General features: G+C 36.3%; 2 protein-coding genes across 4 annotated transcripts; both read left to right on the top strand.

Annotated features, from left to right (window-relative positions):
* The first annotated feature begins 5,421 nt into the window (after positions 1-5,421).
* On the top strand, positions 5,422-6,890 carry LOC131244509 (uncharacterized). The gene is made up of 5 exons (XM_058244068.1): positions 5,422-6,081; positions 6,200-6,340; positions 6,432-6,485; positions 6,580-6,651; positions 6,758-6,890. Exons 1-5 carry the CDS (start codon positions 5,566-5,568, stop codon positions 6,866-6,868), a joined length of 894 nt encoding a protein of 297 aa, XP_058100051.1. The 5' UTR covers positions 5,422-5,565; the 3' UTR covers positions 6,869-6,890.
* A 155-nt stretch (positions 6,891-7,045) lies between these two features.
* On the top strand, positions 7,046-9,575 carry LOC131244508 (putative ubiquitin-like-specific protease 1B). Of its 3 annotated transcripts, XR_009170343.1 has the most exons (6): positions 7,765-7,846; positions 7,994-8,086; positions 8,537-8,634; positions 8,724-8,796; positions 8,875-8,947; positions 9,167-9,575. XR_009170343.1 is itself a non-coding variant. In XM_058244067.1 (4 exons), exons 1-4 carry the CDS (start codon positions 8,159-8,161, stop codon positions 8,938-8,940), a joined length of 507 nt encoding a protein of 168 aa, XP_058100050.1. In that variant the 5' UTR covers positions 8,108-8,158; the 3' UTR covers positions 8,941-9,121. The 3 variants fall into 3 exon arrangements, 2 of the variants coding, with proteins under 2 accessions (XP_058100048.1, XP_058100050.1); XM_058244067.1 differs by lacking the exons at positions 7,765-7,846; positions 7,994-8,086; positions 9,167-9,575 and adding an exon at positions 8,108-8,428 and having other exon boundaries at positions 8,875-9,121; XM_058244065.1 differs by lacking the exons at positions 7,765-7,846; positions 7,994-8,086; positions 8,724-8,796; positions 9,167-9,575 and adding an exon at positions 7,046-7,676 and having other exon boundaries at positions 8,875-9,121.
* The last annotated feature ends 1,440 nt before the right edge of the window (positions 9,576-11,015 follow it).

The following is an 11,015-nucleotide window of genomic DNA, read 5'->3' as shown; positions in this document are numbered from 1 at the left end:
TCACTCCTTTAAATGCATGAGTAAGGATATGTGCCACCTCGAGAAATATGGGAAAGATTGGTTGAACAAATCTTCCAACGTCAGTGAGATTTTCGTGAGTTTGGTGTGAATAAGATTTTCGTGAATACCACCTCGTACTGTCAACACATGGCTTTTCGTTGTTCCATGTTAGGGCGCCAAAAATGGATGTAAACACCATCTGTTTCCATTTTGGGCTAATGCCCTGGAGTCACGATATATCAAAATAGATGGGGGACGTGAATAAAGTATATACATCACGGATGCTCGGCTGAGTCCCCTGAGAGGTCTATCTAGAGGTCTATCTGTCTCTAGTACCCAACCCGCGATCCTTTTTCACCCGCTTACGTACTACAGTCCATGTTGGGCCACTATGTTTTGTCCATGCCATCCAACCCGTGCATTGTATGATCCCAACCATCCTAATGGGGTGCTACAAAAATAATGCCCATATAGCCATAGTTTTGGTCCTGGACTTCTGAAATATACTCTGTCGTACCTTTAATAATAATAATAATAATAATAAATAAATAAATAAATCCGTATCCGATGTTTTAGCGTTTTTTTATTTTATTGCATTTTTAAAAAAAAATATACATATATTATCCAATGTCGTATATAGAACTCAGAACTTTTGCCTGACCGTAATTTTCCCTTCATTCAACACTGTTTCCTGTAATGTGGTTCATTTGAGAGTGGGATATACCTCATTTTTTGTCTCATATCTTAAAATTATCTAGAAAAATAGATGGACAGCATCAGATGAAACAGATACATTATGGTAGGGCCCACATAGCACCGACCACCAGCCATTGGCCGGTGGCAGGGGAAGTAGCCAATCCGTTTCCTTGCCCAGGCCTCCCAATTCGGGAGCGTATTAGGTGGGTGCAGGGCACATCAGCTATATAGATGCTGTAGGTACGTGACGTGCGAAGATCAGCACTGTCACTCCTCGAGCTCCAAGTTATACTAACGGTTCAAAGGAGATCAAAGTTACATGGCCCTACAGTGATGTATTTATTATATCCACACCCTTCATCTATTTTTATAGATCATTTTAGAGTATTATCCAACTGAATCATATCGAAAAATCATATGAACCACATGACAAATAGCAACGAGATAATGATTTTCATCGTTAAACAATTTGTAGGGCCCACCATGACGTTTATATTCCATCAAATCTGTTTATAAGGTCACAAAGACCTGCATTAAGAGGAATAACAAATTTCATATTGATCCAAAATTTCCGTGACCTCAAAAAGGGTTTCAATGGTAGACATTCAATCTCCCACTTCATTTTTCAGTGTGGTCCACTCGATATTAGATATGTCTTATTTTTTGTCTCAAGCATTAAGACATCTTGTAAAATGGATGGACGATTTAGATATAACACATACCCCATGATCATACCCACATGGCTTGCTCACGTCAACACAGCAACCATACGGCTGTTGTACCTCACACCAGCTCTATAGCCCTTGTATTCACGTCAGTAAGTTCTCTGGGTCTGATCACAAGGTATGTGTTATATCTAAACCGTCCATTCATTTGACGAGCTTGTCTTAAGGCTTGAGATGAAAAATAAGACAAATCTAATTATCAAGTGGGCCACATCTCAAAAACTAGTGGGAGATTGAACATCTACCATTGAAACCCTTTTTGGAGTCACGGAAGTTTTGGATCAATATGAAATTTGTTTTTTCTCTTCATTCGGGTCTTTGTGACCTTATGAATAGATTTGATGGAAAATAAACATTACGGTGGGCCCTATAAATTGTTTAAGGGTGAAAATCATTACCTTCGCTGCTATTTATGGTGTGGTCCAGATGATCTTTGGATATGATTTGTTTTTTTGGATAATGCTCTAAAATGATCTCTAAAAATAGATGAACGGTGTAGATATAATAAATACATCACAGTGGGGCAATAAAACTTTGATCTCCTTTGAACCGTTCGTACAACTCGGAGATCAAGGAGCGCCAGTGCTCGTCTTCGAGCGACACGTACCCACAGCAGCTATATAGCTGATGTGTGGTACACCAGCCAATCCGCTTCCCAAATCAACTATAGTTCGCATGGATCCCCCGGGGCCTAGTACATAAATAGGATCTCGAAAACAATGTACCATGGTTACCTGTGTTCGGCTAATTCACCATTTCAATCTCTTCTGCTCGGAATCACTGTATTAATCGTCTACTTTAAACAATCATAAGCCAGTCAACGCCTCAGCCAATGAACTGTCCAATCTACCTAACACGGATTGGGTGCGCCTATCCTAGCTAGGAATGGATAGGTGCTACGAGGAACAACCGTGATGTATACCATTCACCCATTTTCTTTTCGAGTCCGGATCCTCTGTTACCAGGTAAACAGAAAATTCCTGTTACCTGGATCCTCATTGGTCCACGTCACCACTTACTTAAAAAATAAAAAATATAAAAAAAAGCTCCGGACGCCAAACTGTTATTAAAAAAAACAAAGGAAAAAAAAAAAAACACAAAAAGAAAACGGGAAGGGAGGGCTCTTTCCAAGGACCCACATCCAGTCGTCACTGCTGAGTTAACCAGCATTTTTCATACAAGCTATTAGAAGCATCCAAACGGCCACGGTCGAGGACACTACACGTATCCTCGGTTTGAGGTTGATATAGTTTCAAGGAGGAGCGACGCCAAGTGAGACAGAGGGCGCGGCAGAGGGATTGAGCTTGCAAAAGGAAGAAAGAAACATCCGAAGGTATGCAAGCATGCAATGTATTCATGCATCTATACCATGCATGCATGCATGTATATGCCTGTATTTTATTCTTTCACCTATGCACTACATGTATTCATCATGCTCTTTGAAGTTGAGGCAGACTCTTGACTGTCATGCTAATGTGGGCCAGACATGGATCGTTGCCGCTCCACCGTACACGTGGTTGTACGTTTGGCGATACTGGACCATCCATGAAGTGGTCCCTCTGAGGGGATGACTCAGTGGTAGAGAAAGCCTCGAAAGTCAATGCTCTTAATTCAAAAAAGGGAATATTCTGTTCATCAGATGCTGGTATTTTTCAAGATTCACCGATCATCCGTAGCTGGGCCCACCAATAGGAGGGTCCAGATTCACCTATAGTAGGGATTCCATAGAGTAGCAACGGGCCAGCTGCAACTGGTTGGCTAAAAGATGAAGTGAGCCTGCATTTAATCGTGCATCTGGATTCCCAAATTGTGATGGATTTTTCGAATGCATTGATTTTCTATTTTTTTTTACACAACACCCACGCTCTGTAGGGGGCCACCGTGTTTTTTTTTATGTAAATCCACGCTGTAAATCAAGTGAGAAATCTTATTTTAATTAAAATACACAAGATCCTCCTGATAAAAAGCTCTGACGGGCCACTCCAATGGGAACAATGTGAAATTGCTCCCAAAAATCTAGGCTGAGATGGTGTGGGCCACTTGATATTTTTTTTTATCATGGTGTTTTTGTATTTAACTTCATCCTAGTGAATTACACCTGATTAATGGATTTGATGAAAGATTCACACCAGTGCAGCCCCACAAACAAACCCATACTTCGTATACCATCCCCAATTGTCTCCTCTTGTGTGGCCCATATGAATTACGTATCCAGATGATATTTTCTTCAACGGCCTAGAATATTTTCTCCAACGCCCCAACTGTGATGTATTTGTTTATCCACAGCCAGATGAAATAGATCAAAAGCTCAGGTAGCCCATAGGAAACAATGATGATTGAGGGCCCTTATTAAAAACTTCATAAGGTCATTTTCCCTTCTCCAAGTCATGTGACATTAACAATAGGTTGGATAGTAAATAAACAGTGGGTGTGGTCCACTCGAGCTTGGGCTTATTTATTTATTTTTTGGGTTCATGCCCTATAAAGCTAGTAAAATGAATGGAGGGCTAGAATATAAAACACATATATTAGGGTGAGTCCCACATTGCCCAATACACTGGTTGGGTGGTGCTGAAGTCACTATCCAATCTGTCCTGAGCCCGGATCCTTTGTTATTTGGTAAATAGGGATTCCCTGATTGCCTAATCCTCATTGGTCCATGTCACCACTCACTTTGAAAAAATAAAAAACTAAAAGAAAACTTCAGACTCCAAACCAGCTCTGGCCGTGTGACCAGCACCACCATGCAGCCAGCCCACTTTTCGAATGCCATTTCCTTCAGTGGTAGCAACCGTTGACGTCATTCAATAATTCAAATCTTCTCCCACTCGATCTCTTCCACAAATACCCACTTTGATGAGAAAAGCAAAAAAAAATAAAAAAAATCACCATCTATGCTGATAGTCTGTGTGATTTCATCCTCAAGTTCTGCACAACACAAGCTCAACAACGCAGACCACTCCTTTCATATTTGTAATTCTTTGTGGTTGCATAGTAGCGACGTTGTAAATTTAATGAGAGGAAACAAAGACATGCAAATACTTCCAATATTGTTAGAAATTGAAGTAAACCCACTTAGAAAGTGGTTATATCAATTCATTGTAATCTTCTCTTCATTAACCACATTTTGTAAGTTGTAACCTTCAAGATGTTAGAAACTATGGAACATCCCAATAGCTGGGATCTGGTGTACTTGTACAAGTTCTAACACTTACTGGATAATTTCTATTACTTACTGGCATGTTTGTCTACAAACCATTTAAATGCTTAAATGCTTCACATAGTAAATTACATACATAGCAATCCATTTACATATGTAAGCAATTTACCACATTTGTGATTTTGATCCAATTTACATATTCAAGTCACTTTCCCAAGTTGGTTCCCCCCCAGAAACAAATGTGAATGGCAAACTGTGACTTGTTAATATGGCCCAACGTGTGAGAATTGGTTGCATGATGGGCCCACCTTCCGACAACATCAATGCACATGGGGCATAACAATTGTCCTAATCAGAGTATCCCCGATATTATCCATATCTCTAGCTTGGCGATACGGATAACACTGATAGTATCAAAAATTCTATGTATCAGTGATATATCACTACATATCACTAATGTATCGCCAACATTTTCGACGATGTAAATTCCAAGTCTCTTGTATTGCCAATATTTTCGACTATGTAAATTCCAGGTGTTGCTTGTATCACTAGTGTATCGACAATATTTCAATAATATTGCAAATATGTCGATGTCACAAAAAATCTGTTTATATATGGATCGGAGTAATTTTTTTTCTTATGTTATCATCTAGTTTTCTCTCATCATTTATTTGTCTTATAAACAGGATTATTATATTCTCATACTATGACATCATATTGAAGTAGTTTTTGGCATGCCATGGTGAGTTATTTTACCCTCTTTCAGATAATATTAATCAAATTTAGAATGATTTAATATACAATATTAAAAAGGTATGTGATGAACTCATGATTGTTTCTCATTGAATGTAGGAGAACATTCACTCACAAAAAGTCAAATATACTACTAGATGTGCGCCATCAAAGTTTTATAATTTTATCAAGAAGGTGAATCTGAAGGATGAACATATTAAAGTGCTAGAAGATACTCCATTTAAAGGATTTATGCATTTTCCCAAGTTTCTAGTTCAACGCACATTTCTAAATACTATTCTTACTAGATGGGATGACGAACATAATTGTTTCCTCCTCGGAGGAAAGAGGATCTTTTTTAAACCCCAAGACATTGCCATCATATTGGGATTGAGTATGAATGGAGAACATATAGATTTGAGAAGGGAATTGAGTGCAAGTGAGAAAGAACTAAAGAAAAAATATTTTGCAAATGTTCTTCTCAAGAGAGAGTTAATAGAGGAGAATATTAAGAATTTGTTGGAAGAAAGTTCAGAAGAATCTATATCTGATTTTGCGAAATTGTTCATCTTGTATTTATTCAATACAATTCTTTTTCCAATCGCCAGCGAGACAACTCCTATATTTTTGTTACACTATGTGAATGAGTTGGAAAATTTGCATAGTTATGCATGGGCCACTGCCATTTGGACATTTTTGGTTAGGAGTATTTCTGAAAGCGTGAGGAAGAAGAAAAAGTACGTGAATGGATGTGTCATGGTTTTGGAAGTAAGTATTACTTCTTATATAAATGAGGTTGTTTTCAATCAACATATATATATATATATATATATATATTTATATTTGCTTTGTATGTCTTTCTCATCAATGATATTGTTTTCAACAGCCATGGTTACACGAGCATATTATTCTTCCGTCATGGTTATCAACGAAGATGGTGTATCCACGTATTTTAAGATGGGTCGATAGCAGTTATCGACAGACGGGCACGCATAAAAAAATTCTAGACAATCTTATCTGCACACAGGTATATACATTTGTTAAAGAATTATTTATTTAAACATTCATCACTATTATGTCCAAGTGTACATTTATATTGATATATTTATCTCCATCAGATTATTGAAGATATAACCCCTACAAATGAGGAGAGTCACCTTTTATCCCTCACTGTAAGCACTTTATATTTATGTTTTTGCCCATTACGTAATTACCCCATGGTTGCACACTTGAGATATATAAGTCTTTATTGTGATTGATATACAGGAGACATCAAATTCAATCAAAGAGATACGTCAGTGGTTAGAACCATGCCTTGTGAAGATTGAAGAGAAAATAGTAAATATTCCTCATATAATGATTATTTTGTTTATAACATAGATTCTTGGTAATATAAATGATCTCACACTTGATCATATAAGTAATGGTTGTGATATTCATATAGGACGCCTCAAGCTCGAATAGAGAAATACGTCAGTGGTTGGAACCCATACTTCTGAAGATTGATGAGAAAATTGTAAGTAAAATTTTATATATTTTCTATACATATTTTTAGATTATATAACTAATTTCACATTACTTTATATAAAGTGACTTCCAATACAAATAAAGAAATTCGTCAGTGGTTGGAACCTATACTTATGAGGATGGAAGAGAAAATCGTAAGTACTTTTTACATAAAGGTTATTTCATTTATATACATGCACATATTTCTAATTAAAAAATTATTTTAAAATACTTTGTTTTTATTGCAGTTTATTTCAACTTGTATTGAATTTTATGCTATTGAAATAGGACCAGTCTATGACTCAGAATAGGAACCACGAAGAAAGCTTACATTACCAAGAAATGTTGAAGGAACGTAAACAATTATTGGAGGTGTTAAAGGGAATGCAAGATAAGCTAGATACACAGGCAGCACTCATCAGAGAGATATTTGATAAATTGACAAAGTCAGAGAAGAAATGCCATTATGCTAGTCCAATGTGTGAGACAATGGAGGATAATTGGATGGCAGCATGTAGTCCACAACTTTCCCCTCGTATAAATGTAATATCGGATACACCATTAGCTGCAAATGAGCCATATATTTTCTCTCCTATGAATGTAATGGCCACCAATCATGATTTTGTACTTGGAAGTCCGAGTTCCATAGTGAAGCGTGTGAAAGAGGGTGGTAGGATTAGAAATGCTTCTAAAGTCTTACAATCACTGTACATGATAACATATCATAAACGTAATACTAAAAGCAAAGTAAAATCACTTGATAATGATTCAACAATGGAAGAGAGGGCGGCTGGGCTTATGTTGTCTCAAGAAGAGGATGTTGCAATTAAAAGTTTCGTTCACATGACTGATTGCAAGTATGACACATAAATTAACCAGTTTATCATTACTCACTTACTTTCATTGTGGTAATTCTTCATACTAATACCCAATACATGTCTCTAGGGAGGATTCTTGTGGACCACTTTATGTCCTTCGAAGTTCGTTAAACTTATTGATTGATCCTTGAGGATGGCTTGATGATGAGGTATATCCACATATACTGTTTTCATTCTCGTACTACCTCATGTAACAGCATATATTAATCTACTATTAATGGATACAAAGAGTATAATCATTTGACATATTATATATATATATATATATATATATATATATTTAAATTGTGTTTCAGGTTATAGACAAGTATAGTGAATTGCTGAAGAGTCGACAAAATAGAGATAGACCGGATTTATTAAAATGTCATTTTTTTAATACCTGGTTTCATGTAAGTTTTTTTATCTAAATGCGCAATGTTCATACAAATATTGATGTATTAAGTAAGCATTTTAATTTGTTCATGATTGAACTATTTCAGCAATTTATATGTTCAAGGAGAAATGATAAGGCAAAAAAAAAGAAAAGTGAAGACACGGATAATAGTTTTAGTCGTCAACTTCAACGTGTCTTTGAGACGATACCTTATGATTTGGGGAGTAGAGATAAAATTTTTATTCCTATGAATGAAGTATCACACTGGTACTTGCTCACTATTGATTTGAAGAAAAAAATATTTTTAGTTTACAACTCTATCAAAGGTCATCATACATCGAGCTACATCAACACAATGGTATGTAGTTGTTTATATGTTTCGATTTAAATTATTTTTTTGAAGTAAATTGTTTAAACTCGAATAATTTGATTATGAGAATATTTACTTTTTTTTTCGTTATTGCAGGTTACAAGTGTAAAGAAATATTTTTCAATACATGGTATACCCGATTGCGATACTTTTCAACTCATTATGGATAATGAATGCCCTCAACAAAAAAATTCGTATGTTTATCTTTGAATCACTTCTTTGTACGGATGTGTGTTGATTTTATTTTAATAGGTACTCACTTTTATCATTTTAATGTAAATAGGTATGATTGCGGTCTTTTCGTGATAAAATTTATGGATTGCTTGTCCCAAGGAGATAGATTTTATTTTAATTCGGTATTTTCACTTCTTCTTTAGGATTTTTCATTTATATATCATTTATGAGATATATTTACAGTCCAATGTCATGGTCAGGGAGATATGCAATTTGAACGAAAAAAGATAGCTGCACAACTTTTGCTTGGCAAGATAAGTCCATAGAAATAAGGTATTAGTTTCGATTTTAATTTCCTACTAAGTTCAGAATCACAAACACTGCTTACTTCTTACATTTCTTTTATTTCTAGCAGACATTATGAACTGATTGGGTTTATTGTGTCATTTCCATATATGAAACATTCATATACTTTTTTGATGTGAAGCAAGACTTCGAAAGTATGAGTATGACTTCCTATACTTTTGTGGCCTGCTCAATGTGATATTGTAGGTGCACATGAGTTGGAGATGGCTAGTGTGGCTAAAGATAATACTGATTACCAGAATATGATTTTCTTCTCTTTTCGAGTGGGGTCTTTGTGTGGATTCGTCTAGGGAAGATATTACAAGCTAAAGAGATCGTGATTGTTTATCTCTCGTGATTATGTTCCATAGCCCGTGTTGTTTCTTTTTGCCCTCGTGCTCTAAAACTGATTTTTGGAAGAAGTTCATATGAAGAAGAGGTCGAGGGGCCTCAATGCCTATTCTGTATTTGCAGGCCTCAGATTTTTTTGGGTTGCTCAGTTTGACATTGTATAGTTTTTTGTTGGTTGTTTGTTGTGACTCATGGCCTCAAACTTGTTGTTAGGTAGCTCTTTTATTGGGAAGTATATCTACTTGATACGATGTGTCATTTCTTATATGCCCGTGTCTAGGCTATATGATAGGTGAGGAACTTTTTATTTGTAGTGCCCACCCGAATGTTTGTACAATTTTTTCCTTACATGTTTGGATTTTTATAGATGGTGTACTCTTACTTTACAAAAAAAAAGAAGGTATGATTTAACATGTTTGTATAGTAGAATGTTAGCGACTATTTTGATACACATATGGTTGATCAATGCATCTATTGACATGTGAAAAAGGCCATGGCATTGTACAAGGGTGTGACTGTTTAAAGAATGTTGGGTCCTTACTCTTGCTCCGGTGGTAGACTCTTAGGAGTTTCAACACCTGGTCAAGGGTTTGAGTACCCATAGGTGGTGAAATTCCACTATGGCATGAGTGTGTGGGGTATGTGTGCGTGTGTAAAAAAAAAAACAATGCAATGCTACGACGCTTTGTAAAGTTCCATTAACCGTTTATGGCCTATCCCAATGCCAATTTTACTTAATCCTATTTTAGAGTCAATTCATCTATCATAATTTTGCTCCTCTTATCCTTTTACATTTTGAAGACATGAAATTATTGTAGGGCCTTTAATTAAGCCTTAGCCTTCCAAAGGTATGTTTGATTTATGTATGATTTGAATTCTTTTCAAATATTTGAAAGAGATAGGCAAATAATTCATTTAGGACCTTGTCTTTGAAATGCATTGGAGTTTAAGTCACAAATCAAGGTGAATGTGAGTCCAAGTAGTATTTGAGTTGGCTTCCTAGTGATGATGCTTTGAAGGCCCTAATGAATAAATCCAATGAGAAGTCTGGTGGAGGATCTAGGAAAGGAAAGAACAAAGGCCACAACATGAAAATGTTACATCATATGCATAAATCTTCCAGGTATGTACATCATGCATGAAAATAATTAATTTATGTATGTTTTTATACTTTCACTACAACAAAATGAGGTTTAACCGATGCTTTGGTGGGATCATTTGCCAGCGCCAGGTAAAACTGGGCGAAGCAACCAGAGTACGTGGCACAATCACTCTTGGTCTCCCTCTCTCAGGTCTCTCTCTCTCTCTCTATGTCAATCTCGCTCTCAATCTCTCTCTTGAGATCGAGTATATTTAACGTTGAAACCCTAATTAGGGATTTACATGTATGATTTACAAGGGCATGTAAATGTTGAGTATAGGGTTTGTGCGCGTGTTTTGCTGTGAAATGTAGGGTTTATATAGGTAGAGAAAAGGAGCAAAGAATCAGGCAGCCCTTGTTGCCGGAAAAAGAGATGGCATAGGAGATCTCTCTTCTTGTCAGATCTGCTGAGATGGGAATGAGATCTCTCCTCTTCTTTAAAGCTCATCTAGTAAGCTCAAGTACATCTCTCTCTCTCTCTATCTCTCTCTCATTGATTTCTTCTCTTAACCCTTCAAAAGACAGTTGTTATTAATTAGATCCTGACCTACTTCAGGATGAAAC

This window comes from Magnolia sinica, chromosome 4 (genome assembly GCF_029962835.1).
Source record: "Magnolia sinica isolate HGM2019 chromosome 4, MsV1, whole genome shotgun sequence".
Taxonomy (NCBI): Eukaryota; Viridiplantae; Streptophyta; class Magnoliopsida; order Magnoliales; family Magnoliaceae; genus Magnolia; species Magnolia sinica.
This window is presented reverse-complemented; position numbering and strand designations above follow the sequence as displayed.

Excerpts from the sequence above, each read along its gene's own strand:
- LOC131244508 (XM_058244065.1), top strand. The coding sequence starts at position 7,117 with ATGACTCAGAATAGGAACCACGAAGAAAGCTTACATTACCAAGAAATG.
- LOC131244509 (XM_058244068.1), top strand. The coding sequence starts at position 5,566 with ATGCATTTTCCCAAGTTTCTAGTTCAACGCACATTTCTAAATACTATT. Across the intron at positions 6,341-6,431 it reads ACAATCTTATCTGCACACAG|ATTATTGAAGATATAACCCC; the intron begins GTATATACATTT and ends TATCTCCATCAG. Across the intron at positions 6,652-6,757 it reads TGAAGATTGAAGAGAAAATA|GACGCCTCAAGCTCGAATAG; the intron begins GTAAATATTCCT and ends ATATTCATATAG.